The sequence below is a fragment of the Triticum urartu genome, chromosome 7A, assembly GCF_056163025.1.
Source record: "Triticum urartu cultivar PI428250 chromosome 7A, HENAU_Tu73, whole genome shotgun sequence".
NCBI lineage: Eukaryota > Viridiplantae > Streptophyta > Magnoliopsida > Poales > Poaceae > Triticum > Triticum urartu.
This window is the reverse complement of record NC_141879.1, coordinates 738,115,836-738,139,069: the sequence shown is the minus strand read 5'-3', so window position 1 is coordinate 738,139,069 and position 23,234 is coordinate 738,115,836. Positions and strand designations below refer to the sequence as shown.

Sequence of the window (23,234 nt, the reverse complement as noted above, 5' to 3'; positions counted from 1 at the left end):
CGTCCTGGGGGGGCCAACGGCTGGAGATGCCGTAAGCAAGCTAGCACCTTATTAACTGTGAAATAATCATGAGAAACGGAAACGGCGAGAACTAGCACCATGTTCTCGCGCTTCTGCAGCGGCGACATGCTCAGCAGTGTGACTGCGGGACCGAAGGGGAGCAACCTGTTCACGCGCTATGCAGCGGCGACGTGCTCGGCCACGTGACTGTGCGACCGAAGGAGAGCAATCTGTTCCCGCGCTCTGCATCGGCGACGTGCTCGGCAGCGCGACTGCGCGACCGAAGGAGAGCACAACCTGTTCTTCCGCTCCCTCTGCGGAATCAAGATCAAGTTAGGTTCTTATGGAACCTAGTACAGTATGGGCTCTGTTTGGAACAGGGGGAAATTCTATATGAACGAATTCTACGGGACTCTTGCGAACCAAGCATTGCAAGTGATACTAAAGACAGAAGCGCGATCAATCAAAGAACTAACTATTATTTATGCAATGAATACAAACTTACAGATTCATCAGCAGCCGCCTAATGCTAACAGCGTTAAAACATATAGGTTTCCTGAAAATAACAGGCAGCCAAAAGGCATCTTGGCCAGTTTCCACTATGAAGAGACATAATGATAACACGACGGGAGCTCTCTTGACAACAAGAGAGTCAAATCATCCAGTGCAAAAGTAAACACAAGGTCTCTAGCAAACTAGGCACCGCCTAACATTAACAACGCTAAAATCATACAGGTTTATGAAAATAACAGTCGTAAAAGCTACCAACACGACAGGACATAAGTTATCTTGACAACACGACAGAAGTTCAAAGCATCCAGCGCAAAAGCAAACACAAGGTCTCTAGCAAACAGGAGAACAAGTTTCTGAAAATAACAGGCAGCAAAAGCTATTTACAGCAGCACTCACTCAGGGCTGCACCACCCGTCATCCGGACAGGGCAAAAAGGCTATAATAGATCCAATATACACCAGCGCAATGAACATGGACGATAGGACAACCTTCTACTGTTTTGATCACACAAACCGAGACAAAACCTGATTTCTGCCTTGCATCCATTTTCTCCTAGCACGGCGATCTTGCGACACGGTCCACTCGCTCCGAGACATCCCTGCACAAGTTTGAACATAACACAGTCACGTGTGGAACGTAAGATTAGTTTGTATGATGAGGAATTGAGGACACAAGTGCATGCAGTGGATTTACCGGAGGGCGTTGATGATGATTGGATTCCCCTGATCAAGCTCCAATGCCATGCTAAACGCGGAACAAACACTGACGTAATCCTAACACAAGCATGACCGGATCGGATGCCATCTCGACCGATGAGCTAAGAATATAGGTGAATTAAATGAGGCCGATGATCACCTCCAACAAGGGGAAGGCCATTCCCTAACGGTAGTATCCTTTCTCCCAGTCAGGCCAGACCCTGGTGCAGGCCTGGGCGTCCGAAAGAGCCTCATCGCCGTCACCAAGGTGCAGCGCCAACAGATGCTCCTGTTTGAATATAAGGTGGCATCCGTGTCGTCGAGCTTCAGTGCCTACATGTTTGTTTTTGAATGTCAACATTTTCAGAAATGTAGATCTGAACCATCTGAATTGATTGGGGATATACCCTGACAATTTCGTAGTGTTTTTGCTGCCACTAGGACAAAAACAGAACATTTGCATCCCAACAGGTGCATACAAGAACAATCAATGGCAAAAGAGAGGTTACCATGCTGTACAGAGGAATCGCCGCATCGTAGTCCTTGATTTCAAAGGCCTTGTTTCCTTGTAGTTTTAGTTCATCTTTCCTCCTACATGTGATCATGTAAACACAAGATAAAAACTATCAACCTAAATAATAACCATCTAAGCAGAAAATAAAAAATATCAACCTAAATATGTTGTCTTTAGATGATGAAGGAAATCACTTACCAGGTAAACATGGAGATTCTAAAAAAAAACTTAGAGAAACAAGAGTAAGGGCCCCTCATGAGAAGTTAATTAGTACTAGTACTATATAACGAACAGTAATATGGCATTACCCGCTCCCTGTAAGAAGCAGATTTTACACGTCTCACTATGCTAGCAACACTCCAACCAAGCACAGTTGGAGGGCGTTGAGTCACAGGAAACAGAGCTCGAACGACTTTCCTCTCGGCATGGACAGCGGCGATTTCTATCGGAAACCTACCAAGCTGTTACAGAGTATAAAAAGCATGAGTTAGTTTTTGGGAACATTTTTTTATCAAGGCCAAGGATTGCAAAAAAAAAGACAAGGATAAAATGTGGCAGCAGAGGAGGTTCAGTATGCTCACTTCATCAGTACTGTTTGGATCTGCTCTGGCTTCCAGCAAGCACTCGACGAGCCGGATGTTGCCGCGGCGGCTGCATGCTACCAAGAGAGGGGTCGTTCCAGAAGATCCACCCGCGTTAACATTAGCTCCGGCCTAGTTAACATTTCCACAACAGTTTCAGTGCACCGACACTCATACAGTTGAGTGGCCATTAAGATTAGAGGAGGAAGCTCGGTAAACTCTTTCTCAAAGCAAGCTAGTTCTAATTCTTTGATCTGCGGAATCAAGATCAAGTTGGGTTCTTATCGAACCTAGTACGGTATGGGCTCTGTTTGGAACAGGGGGAAATTCGATATGAACAAATTCTACGAGACTCCGGCGAACCAAGCATTGCAAGTGATACTAAAGACAGAAGCGCGATCAATCAAAGAAGTAACTATGATTTATGCAATGAATACAAACTTACAGATTCATCAGCACAAAGATAGAGTAATGTTAATGTAGCACAAGACAGACTTGGTTAAGTCTCAGTCAACTAAGATTTAGCCACACTCTTATGCAATTAACACAAACTCAATGATCAATCAGCACAAGACAAATCATTGTAGCACCTGACCTGAATGATCAGTTTCATGCATTCCAGTGAGCCGCCAAGAATCGATGAGACCAAGGGTGTGAAGACACGGCAGAGAAGCTTGTTCGGCTGCACAAAACAAACTATAAGGGCGTGTTTGGTTGCCGTTGTGAACAGTTCCTCCATCGCATACACTTCTCAATCCAGTCTGGTCGAGAAAAAACAGGCCCTAATACGCCATCTGCTAGTTGTTTGGTTGCCTGCATCTAGTGTCTCTGCATTAGGTAAAACGCAAGTGCACTTTCTGTGGTTGCCTGCATTGGCCCGAGCGGCACGTGAACATGGCGTTTGGTTGCATACGGCGTACATGTTGTGCTTACCTTGTACCCTAGTTGGTGAGCTTACTCACACCTAGCACACCAACGCCACAGCACAGCAATGGCGATGAACTGGGCGAAGATGATGCAGTTCTTCAGCTTCAGCTCAAAATGACGATCCACCTTGACACCTCCAACCTTGCGAGTGTCAATACTGCTGCCGTGCTTTTGCACCCACTCGGAGTAAGCTTTTTCTGCTTCTTGCCTAGTCTTGAACCCTCTATGGGTGTTGTTGCTATACGATACCACTTGTGCACTGGCTTCTTCTCATGAACTATGAACCTCTGGGACCTTACCGATGAACACGGCATACCACTTGCCCTAGCAATGCACAAGAGCAAGAGTTGAGCACACAACTAGAGCAAAGTAGCACACAAACAACAATGGAGCAGAAGAGAAGTAAAGCATGCATGATCATACGGCATAGCAAGTTCTTCCTACCACTACCTTGGTGTTAACCTACCACCACATCCAAAAGAGGGTGTCGTCCTACCACCGCAAGTTCATCATCAGTGTGAGGGGTTAGTATATACCACCTCACCAAAATTTCAAGAATTCATCCGATTAACCAGTTAACTTGCCGATTAATCCCTACTCATAAGGTCACCGAGTAGCCGATAAACTGATAAATCGTCTGATTAATTGATTAAATGGCCGATTAACTTGCCGATTAGCCTATTAATCCCCTACTCGCCAGCCAACCGAGCAGTTACCAGTTAACGATTTCCTCAACAATGCCAAAATATACAGACCATCAAATAGTTTTTGAGCCCTAACTACACAAAATGCACGTCGTCATCGTCATCGTCGTCGTCGTCGCCACCGCCATCGCCATCGGGGATCATGCACGCTCACAGGCAGCATTACTCTAGTAGTAGTGCTTGCCCAGCCAGCTCCTGAGCCACAACACCCTGTGAGGGTCGGCCATGGCAACGAACCCAACACCCAGGGCCTTGTTGTCAAGCAGGTGGCTGAGAGCTGCCATGAGAGCCTCGTCGTTGAAGCCACCCTGGGTCATGACAGTGCCATACAGGTCAGGGTGGACGTCAAGGGGCTTGCACTCCCTGATGGCTGCTGCCACCTCCTTCACCGCCTCAGTCATGCTGCAAAAGACATTGATCTCCTCCTCCATCAGGCCTCCTCTCTTCCTCTTCCTATCATGGACGGGGTCAAATGGCTTATCGAAGGGCTTCACAGCGGGCTTGTCAGGGCCATCAAGGACCTCGACGTCCGGGGTCCCAGGGAAGTCTGGCATGGGAGAACCAAGAGGCTCACCCGAGCCCATGGCATGCTTCCCAGTTGCCAGCCCGAAGGAGAAGCTTGGACACTTGGATCTCCCTTTTCGCATCTGGCTGTAGTTTTGGATGGGTGTGTTGAGGAACTCATCGTCCCTTGGGTGGTCCTAAGAATGAAACACAAGTGTTGTTAGTTGCGATTAGGAGTAGGCAATGGTGGACAGTATGAAAAGGAAGGGTGCTGTGAGCTAACCGCGACATGGCCGACGTAGTGCTCTGCCTCCAGAACTATGGAGCAAGTGTTCTCATCCCATGTGACTCCGCTAAGGTCTCTCAGCTTGGACACTTGGATCCATCGACTTCTCCACTTCCTCATGTGGTTATATACCTGGGTGGCAGACACCTCTTACCCACAGAACTCGAACACCTGCTTCTCAACGGTGTTCAAGTGCACCTCCTTGAAGCCCTTGTCAGTCATAACTCCACTAGAGATGAGCTCACACATTTTGTTCAACATGAACGTGGACATGAACGGCTGCCACTTCATGTTGTTCCACCTACCATCCTTCTTTGCCTTTGCTGCTGCTAGCTTGATTGCAGCGGCAGCAGCAGCAGCAGGAGTTGGCTCAATGAGCACCACTGACACATAGAGGGAATTAGATGCGAACACCTCTGAATCACGTGCCATCTCGGACATAGGCTGCGAGTCCTCGACAAACAATGGAGCAAACTGGCTGTCGGACAGGACAAGGGCCTGACTAAGATCTTGCATCTGCGTGGTCATGTCCTACAATCGTAGCATGCATTGACAGTAAGCATAGCACACAACATACCGGAAAATCCATGAAAGCAGGAGCATACATGTACATGGTTCATCACTATCATAGTAAGCACATGCTTCATCGCAATCATACCAAGGATACTGGATAATCTATGAGCAAGAACATACATCTACAACAAACAACATGCTACAAATGGACCACCAATAGCTACAAATCATAGATCTAAGCATGATTCAACACAAGCACAAGGTTCAACTTCAAACTCTAATACTAATCTAGCCTACCACATGCTTGAACATCTAGCCCTACCACAAATTGCAGTCGCACCGTAGCAATCATCCATATTAGCTCACAGATCAGACCACTAATCAACCATGCATCCAGATCAAACCCTAGCTGCAGCTCAGATCTAGCTAGAAGGAACAGAGAGAAAGGGAGATTGAACTCATAGAGGCCATCGCTGCAGCTTGAGGATGAGGAGGGACGGTCGTGGAAGATCAACGCCGGCCGGTGAAGGAGCGCCGACGCTGTGGACCGCCGACCGATGAAGATGCACCGCTTACCTGCTCGTCGGTGCCGATGCGCGTCGGCGGGAAAGCTCGAACGGAGGGAGAATGGTGGCGGGAGTTGGGCAGTTAGGGAGGGGCTAAATAAGGATGGACTCGGCGGGAGGTGAGCCGAAATCCTCCCGCCGATTTTTTGGCGATGCGGGCGAGCTCACGCCATCTCCCCTGCTCGCACGAGGGAAGAAGCGCGTCGCCCTCCCTACCTCGCCCGAGCTAGGCTCGCGAGCTACTGCCGATTCGGGCGTTTCCCCTGGGCCTGGCCTGGACGTGCTTTAAGTTCCGTGGATGCGGGCCGCATAGTAAACGCAGGCAATCAAACGGGACACTTTCTTCCCGCGCGGGCCAGGCTGAGACTAATGCGGGAAACCAAACACACCCTAAATTGTTCGGCTCCACAAACAAACAAACAGAACGGCGGCGCAATGCGTACATCGACACCATGACGCAGCAGGAAGGCGACAAGGTTCGGATGCGCCTGCGTGGCCGCGATATGCAGCGCCGTGCCACGAGGGTTCGCCGTGCCAATGTCGGCGCCTCTGTCCAGGAGCAGCGCGACCAGCAGGAGGTCCCCTGCAGCACGGCCGAGACGACGGCGTCAGCTTGTTAACCTCGCGCTCGCGTGCTCCAGTGTCGGCGAGGTGCGTGCGTGCGTACCATTGTAGGCAGCCCAGTGGAGCGGCGTCTTGCCGTCGTGGTCCTGGGCGTGCGCGCTGGCGCCGTGCTCCAGGAGGCAGGCCGCCGTCGCGGCGTGGCCGAGCGTGGCAGCCAGGAGCAACGGCGTCTCGCCCGTGTCGGAGAGGGGGTCGATGGGGAAGCCGAGGTCCTGGACGAGGTAGCGGCAGGCGCGCGTCCTGCCGTTGGCCGTGGCCTCGTGCAGCGCCCAGTGGCTGCTCGCGGACCGGACGGTAGCGGCGGCCATGCCGCGCGCCTCCACCATCCCTTCACGTCGGTCCCAATGCCAGATTAATACGAATATACAAGCTTCATTGATGGAGGCATTTCGGTGGGCACGTCGGAGGCCGCGTCAAGGAGCGCGCCCTCCCACCGCCGCCGCATTTCGTCGTCCACATCGGTCATTCCATCTTTGTTTTTTTAGAGAAGGCGGAAGACCTCCCGCTTGGCCTATGCATGCAGCCACTTTATTAATTATTCACACAAAATCTTACAAGGAAATACAATAGTAAGTCTGAATCCTCCGTCTAGGCAACATCCGTCGCTATTCCTATCTAATTGATGAAGGGATGCTGATAGTCCAGGCATAATACCACAGACCTCGTAGCCAAGCCTAACATGTAAGACCTGAGGCCCCAACCAAGCCACTTGCCGGGTATGGGGCACACACCGGTCCGACGCGCTCTCAGAGGCCGCTGCCGCCAACTGCCACCACTCCAACTTCAGAGTTGTACTGACGTATCACCCTTGCCCGGTCTAGCTGCCGTCGATGCCAGCACGGTGCCCAACGCCACCATTTCCCTGCGCGCTAACTATTGAGCACGCCGCGGTCTCCGCCGGTACACCTCAGCACCATACCGCCAAGTACCACCAGCCGACACAGCTTAAAGTCTCTAGAAGATATGTCGTGCGTAGCACCTGCCGACCAGGTATGACAAAGTGTAGCACCTGTCGGCCAGACATGACTTGATATCTCCACCAAAGCTCCATGCAAGATGAAGCCTCTCCGCCTCCTACCTCTGACTTCCAACGCTGCTCGATGCTCCCAAAAAAGAAAGGACACCGTCATGCCGCCATCATCCGATCCGGAAAACCAGATCCTAGGGTTTCCCCTGGAGCAACACGAGTGGGTCGACATTAGTTACACGACGATGCCTTCATCAAGGTAACGACGCAGAACACCGCCATCGCCTGCCGTCGGCTCGGTTTTCACCGGCAACTCTATCTCCCCAACTCGCAGCCGGGACTAGATGACGGATCTCGAGATCTGACCACCCAACCTCTGGCCGGCCACCTTCGTCGGAGAAGATGAGCACCACCGCCGGCTGCACTGACCAGATTAGATCTGACCGGAGGTGCTGCCAAGCAGTTCACCAGGCCCTCGACGCCGTCGCCGATCCAAAACCGGATGACGCGTCGCTGTAGCATAGATCGCCCGCTGCGAGGCAGGAGTGGCCTTCGCCGTCATCACCGCAGCTTCGCTAGATCGGCCGCTGCCGCCGCCGCCTCAGCCATGGCGGACGCCGCCGCTTCGCTAGATCGGCCGCGCCTCCACGCGCATAGGGGGCCCGAACCGCCCCTGAGACATGGGAGCGAGGAGAACCCTCGCCACCGCTGTCGGCCACCGGGCGCAGGCCGGGGGCGTCCTCCGGCAGCGGCGGGAGGGAGGGAGGGGGATCGGCCCTGGCGGCGGCTAGGGTTGGAGTACCGCTCCTAGCAAAAATAAAAGCTCCTAGCAATTCCAGGTTCAAATTCAAATTGTGCATTGAGAAAAAAATGACAAATATAGCATGAATAGTGCCAAAAAAGACAAAAGGTCGGCAAAATTGACAGTATTCACACATGAATTTGTCTTTTTTGTTTCTTAATGTGTATTTTGAATTTGAATTTGATTTTGTTAGGGGTTGTAGACACATACCTTGTAAACATCCATAAAAAATCATGATTTTTGTAACATTTAAATTTGTCTTCCGTGGTAGCACTTAACAAATGGTATCACGTGATACTTTCTCTGATGTGTATCTTTCTTATGAGAGTACGTGGCAATCAAATTTCGTGCACGAAAATTGTCGTCTTGCACGGCACGACAAACATGTTACCTTTTTTTTCCATGATAGAGGCCATTTGGGTTTGGATTGAGTAAATCGCTCCAAGAGTCGTGTTGTTGACTCTTTAGTACCTTCAAAGGTTCGTCGTACCCACGCTACGAAGCAATACGATCTTTCTATGGAGCGATGTATATGTCAAAAGAAAATATTCATGATGAATGTGACAAATCTTCTGGAATAGCAGAGATCTTCGAGACAGATAAAAGATAATTTATTTCAAATATTTCTAGAGATAGAAATTTGGACTTCATCGCTCTCATGGAGGCGGGTCATTCATATTCTGTCACGTCTTTTCTAGACTTCTTATGTGCACCTGTTGATTACTCATCGTTTTTCTTACTCCCAAGGGGAAGGTGTGAATAATTCTAAACTTGAGGTTCTGAATATGGAGTTTTATGACTTCGTGGTCAAACATGATGTTTGCTCGAGAAATGATGTCTTCTCATGGGCTCTTCTGACTGTTTATGGGGTAGCACAAATTGAGCTTAAACACAACTTCCTTGCTGAGCTTGCTAGGATTTGTGGTTCGAAATATCCACCTATGTTGTTGGGTGGTGATTTTAATAGTATTCAGAGACAGAAAGAGAAGAATAAGAATAATTTTGATGTCATATGGAATTTTATGTTCAGTGTCACTATTGGGAGCTTAGACCTGAGAGAGATAGCACTATCGGGCCATCAATCTAGTTGGGCTAACAATTTACTCTCTCCGATCTGTGAATAGTTGGATCCTGTCTTGATGAGTGTTGAGTGGGCGCATAAATTTGGTCCGGTGACGGTTCATGCTCTCTAGGGAAGTATCTGCAGCCACACTCATCTTTTTTTGGATTCCGGTGAGGCGGCTCATCCGGGAAATAAATGTTGTTTTTTTCCTTTGAAATATCTTGTTTTGAGAGGGAAGATTTTCTCGATATTGTAATTCATGAGTTATCAAAGGAGACTATAGGAGTTACTAACACCGAGGCCTTCTTTGTTTCATAGAATAGCAATATCATAGGAATTGAGATTGACATGTATCTCAATTCTTGTAAAGACAAATAATTTATTTGATTCATAGTATAAGAACTTTTGCATTAAGTCTATGCAAGTGTTTTTTTTCTTTTGAAATGTGAAGGATTGGTTCCTACCCTATATAGAAATAGGAATCCATTCCTATAAATGAAAGGTCTACAAAGTAATCATTCCTACAAAATTTCTATAAACCAAAGGAGGCATGCGAAATGGCAATTTAAAATATGGCAACTTATACAATTCCTTCGAGGTTGCGCTAAGCGTATTAGTGGTGAGTACAAGAAATAAAAAGATCTTCTCCTAACAATTGGTAATGCTTTGGACATTAAGGTGGAGACGATCATTCATGAGACGATCCATGAGCTGCACACAAAGAAGCTTGATGTAGTTATTTGTAAGGTGAACTTTGAAAACGCATACGATAAAGTAAACTGGTATTTCCCTCAACAAGGTATTCGCATGAATGTTTTTGCAACTGAATTGAGGCAGCAAGTGTCCTCTTTCATTTCGGGCATTATTTCCAAACCAAGAAAATTATGGGGAAAGGTGACCCCCTGTCGCCAATTATATGCAATGCTATAGCAGATATGTTCGCTATTCTCATTGCCAAGGCTAAGGAGGATAGTCGGCTTGGGGGCCTTATCCCGCATCTGGTTGAAGGAGGTGTGTCTATCCTCTAGTATGTGGATGGCACTGTCATTTTAACGGAGCGTGACCTCCAAAATATGATTAGTATGAAGTTGATACTATGTCTTTTGGAACAACTTCTAGGTTTCAAAATCAAATTCCAAAAAAGTGAGTTCTTCTGTTTTGGTAAGGATATAGAAGAGGAGAGTATTTTCGAACAACTTTCGCGTTTCATATTAATTTTCACAAAAACGGGCTCTTCTGTTTTGGTAAGTTCAAGGCAGAGAGTACTGTTTTGCTGTGTGGGACATAAAAGGATTGACGTTACCAAAATAGAAGGGCTCGCTTTAGGTGCGAAATTTTCTAAAGCACTCGTCATTAGATCAACCGGATGTTTGAAGGAGTTTTTCCTATGTTGATTATTTGGATTGTATCTATTGGAATTTTTCTAAGCAATCATTCGTACTACACTCCATAGAAAATTGTATCCACTTCAGCCTCCCACGGTATCATTTACGATCAAACTTTGACCCAAAATATGAGGAAGGTCCAATGAGACTAAATAGATGAAGTAGGAGCTAGCACTCGACTAGAGAACTAGAGGAAGACGAGAAGAACACATGAGCAGGGGAGGTAGAGTTCAGGCATCTACGCATGCACACTCTTCCGTCTTTGTCATCACAGGCGACATCCATCTCTGAGTTGGGCCAGACCGAGCCAGATAGGATGACCCATAGTATATTCGCTAACAAAATTACTAATTGACTAGTTACAATGCATTTATTATCTCAAAAGACTAATTACACAACATGAAAAATTGCCCTTCTTTTTCATAAAAAAGTTATGATCTTTTCACCCGGAGGGGAAAAACCATGCCATCTCGGGAGACTCCATCGAACAATGACCTCCACCTAAAGAAACTAAACTAGCTTCCCTGCTCATCATGTCATACACACAATAGCTAGGAGCATTATAGCCGAGTTTTTTGCAGTCGAAACACTTGCACCAGGGGCGTGTAGGATGTAACTGTGCCCAATCATCGCCGAGAAGGAACACACGATTCCCTTGGAACATCTGATCTGACAAACCACCCACCGCAAGCGCCCTCGATCCGGTTTGGCCAACGAAAAGGGCCTGGCCACCCAAGTCCTTGACCTCGGACCACCGGCCCTTCCGCAAGTCCGCCTCGAACACCTGCAGATCCATCATTCGATGATGAAACTTGGTCCGATCTTCCCGTAAAGGGATTCGCCACCGCACCATTAGTAGTTTTTGTTCGTCCGGAGACGTGACCAGGTGGTGGTTGTAGTAATCTACCGCGGCACCTGCCGCTGTAGCTGGCCCTTCCTTGATGGCATGCTCGACGCGACTTCTAGTTTGAGATAGCGACATCTCTTCGATGGACGAATCAAAGGCAAAGAGATTCTCTGTTAAGCTCAGAGCAAAGACCTTCCCATGGTGGAAGGCTATATCCGCGTAGATGAAGTCCCAATCATCATGCCAATCATGGTTATTGATGACCGTGCGAGTAATCTCCTTCCGACCAGAAAAACGTCGCTGGATCCACCGTTCCATTGCTTGGCCGAAAGCATGCAATTTTGAGTGGACCATTGTAGGCGGATGTGGCGACGACGAGATGAGGTGAGCACACAACCATCTTTTTTAGGGGCCATGTCAGGAAAGTGCCGTCTTGGCAGAATCTCATACTCACTCTGCCGTCACCAGTGTCGTCGCTCGGGTCGTAGCGGCACGGGACCTCGATGGCCGGCATAGAAGGGTTCAAAGGGTCGGCGAGGAAGAACCGAGAGGAACGCTCGTGCTGGTAGAGGACCCAGCTGCCAGAGGTGGCACCTGCACGGTACCCTTCGGGCGCGGCGAAACGGCGAGCCTTGCCGTTGCCGGCAAGATCCATGTACGCGCCGCTGCCGATGTTGATCCATGGCATGGACGGCGGCAGCAGCAAGCGGTGCTGCCTCGCGGCGAGGCGCCAGCCGCGGCACACGGCACCAAAGCTGAGGCGATCCGTGTGGCTGAGCAGCCGGGCGAGGATTTTGGCGGCCAGCTCTGGCGGGAGGTCCGGCCAGGGTGACGTTGCAGTCTTGCCGAAGGAAAGGCCCATGATGATGATGGGATCTATCGATCCACTAAGTACGGGTCGAGATGAGCAACAACCTCGTTCGTTCGTTAGGGTTTATTCTATTCCAAACAAGTCCACGTGCATACGTATTCGTATTGTATTCAACTCGATGCGGTCGTGTTGGATTTCCGCCCTTTTGGCACACGTAGCTAGCTCTTGAAGAACTCAAGTTTATCTCCAACAAAACTTCAAAAAAAAGTTTATCTCCAACAAATCCATCAGCATTGCTGCTCGTGGAATCGAACCTCGCGAACGTGTCGTTGCCGGCACCCGAACCCGAAGGAATGGAAGCGTGAGAAGCTCGCGACTGACGGACGGGGGTTTCAACCGTGGCCTCAGTGTTGGAAACCCGACCGCGGCCCACACACAGGAGGACAACCACCTGGACCGGTTCCTGCGGTGACCACGACGCCCATGCTCGCGCACGCTCCCACGACTTCACGCACGGCGTGATCGCAGCTTACCATGGACAGTCTGTTGTAACAATCCTAGCGTGATGGCTTGGAATTCGGTTTGTAAACCTACTTGGCTTGGTGGTTTGGGTGTCCGCAACCTTCAGCTGCAAGGCTTGGCTTTAAGAGTGAGGTGGGAGTGGTTGAGGCGGACGGATCCCGAGAGGCCGCGGCAAGGGCTACCCATGGTTGTGGACTAGGAGGCTCGTGCGGTCTTTGACAGTATGGTGCATATTGCGGTTGGGGTGGGTAATAAAGTTCTATTCTGGACTTCCTTCCCACTGCTAGTAAATTTGTAGGTTTTTTGTCCGCCCCTCTCGGTGGCGGTTGGCGTAATTTCCTGAGTGGCGATCCCGAGGGCGATCGCGTGAAGGGTAGGGTTCCTGGCGGCGGGGATCTCGAAATCGATGATCCTTTCCCCTCCCGTGCATCAACCGCCACAGCAGGTGTCCACCAATCCATCCCATCCACGATAAGCCTTCCGCGTGCTAGGGAACGCGGTCGTACACCACCGAGTCGATCCCTAGGGTTTCTTGGTCTCTGAAGGTTGAAGGCGGAGGGGAGGGAATGGAAGGAGTCGAGGGGCTGTTGAGGGGGTTGAAGCTGTCGGAGGCAGAGAAGAGAGGGCTGAAGATTGGAGAGGAGGAGATAGGGAAGGCAGCGGACTGGGCGGCCAAGGAACCACAGGCGATGGGAAAACTCTTCTCGGAGAAACCCGCACATGCCAGCGTGATCGGGCAAACGCCGGGGAGGATCTGGTGTCCCATTAAAGGTGTGGATTGCAAAGAGGTGGAGTCCAATGTGTTCTTATTTACCTTCCGTCAACCGGAGGATTGGAGGCGAGCACTGGAGGAAGGACCGTGGTGGTTTGATAAGGAACTCTTAGTAATGGAGGATTTCGACCCGGAGAAGACGGTAGATGAATATGACTTCAACCTGATCCCAATATTGTTCCGTGTGTTTGGGCTACCACTCGGGTATATGAACAGAGCCACAGGTGAGTGCATTGGCGCAGGTTTTCACGAACTAGTCGAGGTGGATGTAGGGCATGATGGGAGAGCTGTGGGGAAGTACCTCCGCGTGAAAGTGAAACTGAACATTAAGGAACCGATCATGAGGGGCTTCGTGCTGGACAGGGAGAGGAAGTCAGATGGCAACATGCTGGTGGAGGTAGCGGAGGGAGAGGACAGTAGTAAGAAGAAGAAAAGGAAAGAACTACTCTGGTGCCGTTTTGAGTATGAACACATGCCATATTTCTGTTACACCTGCGGGATTATTGGACATGGGGAGAAGGAGTGTAGTATGAAACCTGTGAGAGGTGAAGAACCCCAGTATGGCCCATGGATGAGAGCAGAGGACAGCCACAAGAAGGAGGAAGGAGGGAGAGGTAGATGGAATGAGGGGAAACGCAGCAGTAGTGGTAGAAGTCTGAGTGGAGGGAGAGGATGCGAGGGGAACTTTTCCCAAGGAGAACGTAGGCAGTACAGCTGGGGCAGAGGTTCTGGTGGGTTGGGCAGCGATGCCCCATCTTGGAGGAAGGAGGGGGCTGTATCAGGAAGCAATGATAAGATAGCAGGAGGGAAGGAGAAGGAAGTAACAAGCCCGCTAAAGCTAAAGGAGAAAGGAGGGGAACAAACAGGAGGTAGCGTTGCCAGAGCTCTTCAATTCGGGCTAACCACGCAGAACTCAAAGGATACTACACCAGAGAAGCCGAATGGTGTGGTGGAGGTTGCGCCTAATGGTGTAAAATCTGGCATAGAACCAAAAGAGGTAGCTATAGAAGGGGAACGTGAGCAGGATAAGATGGAAGTTGCAGGCCGAACGGGGTTAAGTGGAGAAGGGAATAACGGAAAGAAAGAAGGGAAGAAGTTCAGAAGGAGGGAGAGGGTGGAAAGCGGTGTCTAACATGACCAACTGGGGGTTAAACTCAGGAAAAGGGATGGTGAATGCATGGAGGTGGAGGAACCGGCTTCGGCGAAGAAGAGTAAGTCGGAGGGAGGCGGTACCAGCAGTAGCTTGGAAGGAAGAGGAGGGAAGGATACCAGTCCAGTAGTGGACGAGCGCAACATGATCATATCGGCCGGGTTGCAAGTGCAGCCCCGCCGGGAGCAATGAAACTCATAAGTTGGAACTGTCGGGGACTCGGGAACGGCCCGACAGTTCAATCTCTTCTCGAACTGGGAAGAATGGAGGATCCCGATATCTTATTTCTGTGTGAGACTAGGCTGAAGGAAAAGGAGTTGGGAAGATTTTGGTGGCTGTTGGGGCTCGCCAACATGGTCGCTTGGAAGGATGAAGGAAGTGGGAGAGGGGTGGCACTGTTCTGGAGGCAGGGAGTTGACGTTACTCTCCGATCATATGAGAGGAGGCATGTGGATGTGGATGTAACCAGGGAGGATGGATCAGTCTGGCGGCTTACGGGGGTTTATGGAGAATCTGAATTGAAGAGGAAAACAGAAACATGGAGGCTACTAAAGATTCTGAAGCAACAACATCAAGCAGATAGGCCGTGGTTGTGTTTTGGCGACTTCAACAAAATCCTAGCAAGCAACGAGAAGGTGGGGGGTGCAGATCGGCCGCAGCACTACCTTGACGCTTTCAGGGAGGCACTTGATCACTGCAACTTGCGGGATATTGGGTATGAGGGAGACACCTTCACTTGGAGGAACCATAGTAAGGAGCTGCGGACATACATTTGTGAGCGAATTGATAGGGTAGTGGCAAATAAGGAGTGGTGTGACATGTTTCCACAGTTTGTAGTTATCAACGGAGAACCACGACACTCGGACCATCGACCGATAATTGTGCAGCTGGAAGGGGAGGAAAAGAAATGGAGAGTTGGAGATAATAAATTTAGGTTTGAGGCTCGATGGCTGCAGGAGGAGGGGTGTGAGGAGGTGATCAAGAATGCATGGGAGAGAGGTTGCGAGGGAGGAAGGGGGAATGTAACCGAAGCCTTAAAAACGATCGCTGGGCAGATGGGGACGTGGAGTAGAGAGGTGGTGGGTGAGCTCAAGGGGAGGATCAAGAAGGCACGTAGGGAGTTGGAGAGGTGCATGAAGGAGCCAGTGTCGGATGGGAAAATTAAGGAGGAAGCAAGGTTGAGGGCACTAGTCCACGATCTAAAGGAGAAGAAGAATGCAAAGTTGAAACAACGAGCTCACATGTGGTGGCTGAAGGGGGGCAACCGTAACATCAAATACCTACAGTCGGTGGCGTCGGCTAGGAAGAGAACCAATAGGCTCAAGGAGATAAGAAGGGAGAATGGGGAAGTAGTAGCAGAAGGAGAGGATTTAACTAATTATGTGTGCTCCTTTTTTCAGGAACTCTTTACGTCCTCCAACCCCCACCGAATGCCTGAATTGATCAACAAGGTCCAAACGCGAGTGACTCCAGAAATGCATGCAATACTGGATGCAGAGTTTACTCGGGAAGAAATCAAGGCGGCTCTAGATCATATTGGCGATCTCAAGGCGCCGGGACCTGATGGGATGCCGGCTGTTGTTTTTAAACGGCATTGGCATTTCATGGGAGATAAGATAGTGGAAGAGGTGCTTGCGGTCCTGGATGGAGGAGAAATCCCAGAAGGGTGGAATGATACAATGGTCGTGCTCATACCAAAGGTTAAGAACCTGAGAAGGATCAAGGATCCACGACCAATCAGTCTTTGCAACATGGTGTACAAATTGGTGTCAAAAGTCATTGCAAATCGCCTGAAGATAATCCTCCCTGACATTATTTCAGAGAACCAGAGCGCTTTTGTTCCAGGAAGGCTCATCACAGATAATGTGCTTATAGCCTATGAACTCTCCCACTACTTGATGAACAAGAGAACCGGCAAGGTTGGATATGCGGTGGTCAAAGAAGACATGAGTAAAGCCTATGATAGGGTAGAATGGTGTTCCTTGGAGGCCATGATGATCAAGCTAGGCTTCAATAGAAGGTGGGTCGAGCTAGTAATGGAGTGTGTAAGGACAATGCGCTATCAAATCAGAGTAAACGGTGAGGTTACTCAATAGTTCAGTCCTTCTCGGGGTCTAAGGCAAGGAGACCCGACGTCCCCCTATCTGTTTGTGATTTGTGCGGAGGGTTTGACAGCAGCTTTGATGGATGCAGAAAGGAGGGGTGCATTGCATGGAGTTAAAATCTGCCCAAGGGCGCCCTGTGTGTCCCATCTCTTTTTTGCGGACGACTCCATGCTGTTGATCAAAGCGGAGCAGCAAGAGGCAGCGGCCCTCCGGGAGGCGCTACAACTATATGAGGACAGCTCTGGTCAATGCATTAACACGGAGAAATCCGCTATCATGTTCAGTCCGAGCACGGGCGATGTTGAGAGGGCATCAGTCAAAGGAACCCTTGGGATCCAGAATGAGGATTGGAATGAGAAATATCTAGGACTCCCGGTACATGTCGGCAGATCAAGGAGGAAGGCTTTTAATTATATTAAACGCAACATGTGTGGGAGAGTCCATGGTTGGCAAGAGAGGCTCCTAGCAAAAGAAAGCAAAGAAGTACTCATGAAGGGCGTGGCTCAGGGTATACCCGCGTTCGCCATGTCATGCTTTGACCTCACCAAGACCTTCTGTGCTGAATTGAACACGATGATGGGAAAATTTTGGTGGAGTCAACAGGACTAGCAAAACCCAATGCATTGGATAAGCTGGGACAAACTTGCTAGGCCGAAAGCAATGCGGGGCTTGGGATTCCGTGATATGCATAGTTTCAATATGGCGATGTTGGCGAGGCAAGGATGGCGTCTCCTCCAGAACCCCGACAGTCTCTGCGCAAGGGTTTTGCAGGCGAGATACTACCCAGGACGGCCCGTGATCGATGCTGTAGCCCATGATGGAATCTCTTATTCATGGCGCAACATTTTGCATGGCCTAGACCTCGTGAAGCAGGGCTACATCTGGAGGATCGGGGACGGGGCTACGGTGAATATTTGGTCGGATCCTTGGATACCCAGATCATGGTCAAGGCGAGTAATCACACCAAGGGGGGCGAATCTTCTCACTACAGTCAGTGAACTCATTAGCCCAATTACTGGCAGCTGGGATGAGGAGCTAGTCCGGGACACCTTTTGCGAGGAGGACACAAAACAGATCCTTAACATTCCCCTTCGAGAGGGGATAGATGACTTTAATGCTTGGCACTTTGATCCCAAGGGCGAATTTTCAGTCAAGAGTGCTTACAAACTCCATGTTGAGCTATGTCAACAAGCACAAACAGGGGCGCCTGGGTCGAGCACTGCTGGCGTGGGGCAGCTCAAGAGGCATGAAGACCCGACATGGAAACGGATATGGAAGATGCGCTGCCCAGTTAAGCTGCAGATGTTTATTTGGCGAATGAAGCACCATTCCCTGGCGTTATGCACTAACCTGATGAGGAGAGGGATGAAGCTGGAGAACTCTCGCTGTTTTCTTTGCGGGCGGGTGGAGGAGGATGGGGAACATTTGTTCATCAAATGTAAAACGGTCAAGGAGGGATGGCGGGCAATGGGCCTTGAAAAGGGACGTATGCAGCTTGAAGATATCAGGGGGGGTGCATGCAATGCTCGATAAATTGTGGGAGCTAGATGAGAGGAAGATGATGCTTATTGTGATATTTTGGTGGCATTGGTGGAATAGCAGAAACAAAAAACGGGAAGGGGGGCAGCCTATCCACGTATCGGAGGTAGTCGGACGTACGAGATGCGATGCAATGGAATATGAAGAAGTGTATAACCGGCCAGGGAAAGCGGCCTCAATTGCATGGGCCCCTCCCGCTAATGATGAGATTAAGATCAACCTTGATGGTGCCTTTACGCCCGGAGGAAGAATGGGTGGATGGGGCGTGGTCGCTAGGGACGAAGAAGGACATGTGATAACATCCCGAGCGGGCAGGCTGGATCACACGGCGGACGCCTTTGCGGCCGAGATCGGGGCAATGACTGCGGCAGTGGCGACAACAACAGACTTAGGCACCATTAGAGTGGTTTTCGAAACAGATTCACAGCTGCTCGCGGAGGCTCTGGATGTTGGGAAAACGGACTCTTCACCATATGCTGCAGCCATCGAGGACATAAAACTACAACTCAAGATGTGGTTTTCAAAGTTCACTATACGAGCATGCCGTCGGGAGGCAAATTCTGTAGCTCATGAGCTAGCTCAAATAGGCCGGATGTGTTTGCCAGACATTTGTATGGAGTGGAACACTACTGTACCGCCCAGTGTGGCTGATCGTGTGTTGGGCGATATGCCCAGCCACCGTTGATTTATAAAGCTTTGCTTTACCTCAAAAAAAAAGTTTTGTTCTGGAGAGATAGATGGATCCATGGCTTCGTAGTTAAAGACATTGCACCTTACATCCATGCTTTGGTGGACACAAGAACGATCAACTGCCGCACGGTTGAGGAAGGCTTAGAGAATGCGAGATGGTTGCTTGACATTGTCGGTGAAGTTAACTTTGGTGGCCACATGCAAATTTTACACCTCAACCTTGCGATCAGTACGATCAATTGTGACCCCTCCAGCGAAGACTCCTTTTCCTGGCCGGCGGACCCATCTGGCAGATACACTGCCAAGTCCACATACTATAGGCTCTGTTTGGGTGCTGGGAGGGTCCCTTACGCCTCATGCATATGGAAGAGTTGGGCCCTCCTCAAGTGTAAAATTTTTGTGTGGCTGGCAGTACAACACCGGATTTGGACATCTGACAGAAGAGCGAGGCACGGCCTTCAGGACTCCCCTTCCGCCTGCTACACGTGCCTTCAAGAGGAGGACAACGCGGAACACATTCTTGATCAGTGCATCTACGCTAGAGAAGTGTGGCACTACATCTTTGAGGCATTGAGCTTACAGGGCAATATCTCGGAGCCGGAGGACTGTTTGCTAGAGTGGTGGCTGGCAAGGAGAGCTCAATTCAGGGAGGGCTCCAAGCATGATTTGGACACGGTGATTGTAACGCCCTCGATGCAGCTATATCTCCCACGTGTCGAAGCACAACTTAGAGGCATAACCGCATTGAAAGCAATGTCGCAAGTGAGGTAATGTTCACACAACCCATGTAACACATAAGGGAAAGAGATACATAGTTGGCTTACAATCGCCACTTCACACAATTACAAGAATAAAGCATTACAACATCCAAATACAATCAAGGCCCGACTACGGAACCAAAATAAAAGAAGAACCCCAAATGCGACAAAGGTCCCCGATCGACCCCAACTGGGCTCCACTACTGATCAACTAGAACGAAGCAAGACAAAGGACAAGATCTTCAACGACCTCCTCCTGAGCTTGGTTGCGTCATCTGCACGGACTCAACGGCACCTGCAAACTGGTTTTGGAAGTATCTGTGAGCCACGGGGACTCAGCAATCTCGCACCCTTGCGATCAAGACTATTTACGCTTATGGGTAAGGTAAAAGTATGAGGTGGAGCTGCAGCAAGCGACTAGCATATATGGTGGCTAACATATGCAAATGAGAGCGAGAAGAGAAGGCAAAGCACGTTCGAGAAAGTATGATCAAGAAGTGATCCTAAAACAACCTACGTCAAGCATAACTCCAACACCGTGTTCACTTCCCGGACTCCGCCGGAAAGAGACCATCACGGTTACACACACGGTTGATACATTTTAATTAAGGTCAACTTCAGGTTTTCTATAACCGGACGTTAACAAATTCCCATCTGCCCATAACCGCGGGCACGGCTTTCGAAAGTTCAAATCCCTGCAGGGGTGTCCCAACTTAGCCCATGACAATCTCTCACGGTCAACGAAGGAATAGACCTCCTCCCGAGACATTCCGATCAGACTCGGTATCCCGGTTCTACAAGACATCCTCGACAATGGTAAAACAAGTCCAGCAAGACCACCCGATGCGCTGACATCCTGATAGGAGCTGCACATATATCGTTCTTAGGGCAACACCGGATGAACACTACGTACAGCTAAAACCAGCCCTCAAGTTTCCCCGAGGTGGCGCCGCAAGTGGCTCTAGTTTGGACCAACACTTAGACAAGCACTGGCCCGGGGGGGTTAAAATAAAGATGACCCTCGGGATGCGCGACTCCCAGGGGAAAAAGGCTAGGTGGCGAATGGTAAAACCAAGGTTGGGCCTTGCTGGAGGAGTTTTATTCAAAGAGAACTGTCAAGGGGTTCCCATTATAACCCAACCGCGTAAGGAACGCAAAATCCGGGAACATAACACCGATATGACGGAAACTAGGGCGGCAAGAGTGGAACAAAACACCAGGCATAAGGCCGAGCCTTCCACCCTTTACCAAGTATATAGATGCATTAATTAAATAAGAGATATTGTGATATCCCAACAAGTAAAACATGTTCCAACAAGGAACAACATCTCCATGTTCCAACAAGGAACAAACTTCAATCTTCACCTGCAACTAACAACGCTATAAGAGGGGCTGAGCAAAGCGGTAACATAGCCAAACAACGGTTTGCTAGGACAAGGTGGGTTAGAGGCTTGGTTCAACAAAGTAGGAGGCATGATAAGCAAGTGGTAGGTATCGCAGCATAGGCATAGCAAAAGAGCGAGCAACTAAGCAAGCAAAGATAGAAGTGATTTCAAGGGTAAGGTCATCTTGCTTGAAATCCCGCAAGGAAGAAGAACGAGTCCATGAAGAAGACAAACGGGCGTAGACGAACGGGTCCTCACAAACACGACGTTACCGGATCCAACCCGAAGAAGCAAACACCGGAAAGAAGCACACAACATAGTAAACAACCAACACATGAAGATGGTATGATATGCGGGATGCGGTATGCGATGCATATGCATGATTGGACAAGGAATGCATGAACCTGGCCTCAACTTGGAAAACCAAGTGTGCCACTGGAAAGATGAGATGGAATCACTTGAAAACGATGTAAAGAACGCCAGAATCGGAGTTACGGTTTGGAAATGGCAAGCAATTCAAATATGACCACGTTCTGCGATATACAGCAAGTAGCCATCTAAATGCAACAAGATGAACATGCTACAGCACCCAAACATGACAACAAAATACATGGCAGGGATCCATTCATGATGCTTAACAAAAGATGAACACTGAGCTACGACCAAATCATCCATTAACAGGTTCAAACAAGCATGGCAAAAATGCATATGGTAAACAGATTTCAGACTTAGTGAAATTAACACTTGTCTGGAATTTCAGATCAGATAGCACTCTTCGAAGCAATAAAACTATATGCTACATGACCTGAACATGGCAAAGTAAAGCATGGCATGGAGCTACTCAAAGAGCTTAACAAAAGTCCCTTAGTGACCTTGAGCCAAAAGGGATCAGAAAATACAATTGCAAGCATGTGAACATGGCAAAACATAATCAGGTTACAGACTTGATGAAAAACTGAAGCATGCAAATCGGATATCAAGTAGGCATGTTTACGAGCTTGAAGCACTCACTACAGAGCAAGTCATGACAATCTAAGCATACAACCATCAAGAATACACATAATGCAAGCTAGACATGGCAAGAACAATAACATAGCATGCACGGATCAACTACAACATCCTTGGCAAAATTGCTAACAAGTAGACAATCTGCCCAGATTCACGAAATAGCAAAAGTAGAGCTCGATTGACTCAAGCTAGGGTGCTCCATAATTTCAAACAAAGACACTGATGGATAGAGCACTACAATATTAACAAAACATCCTTACTGATCATCCTCAAAAGAGGCACGGATAACTAGGAAACAACATGAACATATGGCATAATGAGATAAACAGTCCAAGGACTTGGTGGAATTGCTAAGTCCCTGAAATCAGCATTAACAAGTGCACCACTTTGCAAGCTTGTGCTAGTCACCACACACATCACAAAAATACATGGGTTGAACCTTTGGAAAGATGGCAAAACCCTTAACAAAACATATGTAGAGCTCATGGGCATATCATGCACACAATAATCATGGCAAAAATGACAAATAGCTAAATGGAGCAGCAGATCTGACAATTATCTCAAGTAGCATTCTTCTAACAGAATTTCGGGCATCAAGATGAGCTCAAATGAAAATGATGCAATGGAATGAAATGATGTACTCTCTGAGGCGAAAATTTTGATATGCTATATGCATGAATCGGAGCTATGGATGCAAAGTTACGATGCGATGAACATGAGCATTTGAAACATGGAAAACTCGGGGACTTAGTGAAAATCACCAAGTCTGGAACTGGGCGTAAGATAGAATGTCGCGCACGGGGCAGGGAATAGTGGTGGCTCACCCATGGGCTTCGGCCCAAAACGAAGAGGAGGCGGCCTGGGCTAGAGGAAATGGGCCGGATCTGGCCGGCGAGGCCCACGCGGAGGTAACGGTCAACGAAGGAGGCGGATCGGGGCTCTCCCGATCCCGTCCGGCGGCGGCGGCGCGAGGGCACTCCGGCGAGGCGGCTGGGAGACCTCC

The 23,234-nt window shown here is 49.2% G+C and overlaps 4 protein-coding genes and 1 pseudogene across 4 annotated transcripts; 2 read left to right on the top strand and 3 right to left on the bottom strand.

The window, feature by feature from the left end:
• Positions 1-1,240: 1,240 nt before the first annotated feature.
• On the bottom strand, positions 1,241-6,753 carry LOC125519526 (uncharacterized; annotated as a pseudogene).
• Positions 4,102-5,371, bottom strand: LOC147962510 (uncharacterized). The gene is made up of 2 exons (XM_087536236.1): positions 5,361-5,371; positions 4,102-4,552 (listed from the first exon to the last, which is right to left on the bottom strand). The coding sequence occupies exons 1-2, from the start codon at positions 5,369-5,371 to the stop codon at positions 4,102-4,104; spliced, it is 462 nt and encodes a 153-aa protein (XP_087392362.1).
• Positions 6,754-11,086: 4,333 nt separating the features above from the next.
• On the bottom strand, positions 11,087-12,353 carry LOC147962509 (uncharacterized). Its single transcript, XM_087534212.1, has 2 exons — positions 11,946-12,353; positions 11,087-11,791 (listed from the first exon to the last, which is right to left on the bottom strand). The coding sequence occupies exons 1-2, from the start codon at positions 12,351-12,353 to the stop codon at positions 11,087-11,089; spliced, it is 1,113 nt and encodes a 370-aa protein (XP_087390338.1).
• A 4,666-nt stretch (positions 12,354-17,019) lies between these two features.
• Positions 17,020-17,460, top strand: LOC147962508 (uncharacterized). Its single transcript, XM_087534211.1, has one exon. The coding sequence runs from the start codon at positions 17,020-17,022 to the stop codon at positions 17,458-17,460; it is 441 nt and encodes a 146-aa protein (XP_087390337.1).
• A 1,063-nt stretch (positions 17,461-18,523) lies between these two features.
• LOC147962507 (uncharacterized) lies at positions 18,524-19,075 on the top strand. The gene has a single exon (XM_087534210.1). It carries the CDS (start codon positions 18,524-18,526, stop codon positions 19,073-19,075), a length of 552 nt encoding a protein of 183 aa, XP_087390336.1.
• The last annotated feature ends 4,159 nt before the right edge of the window (positions 19,076-23,234 follow it).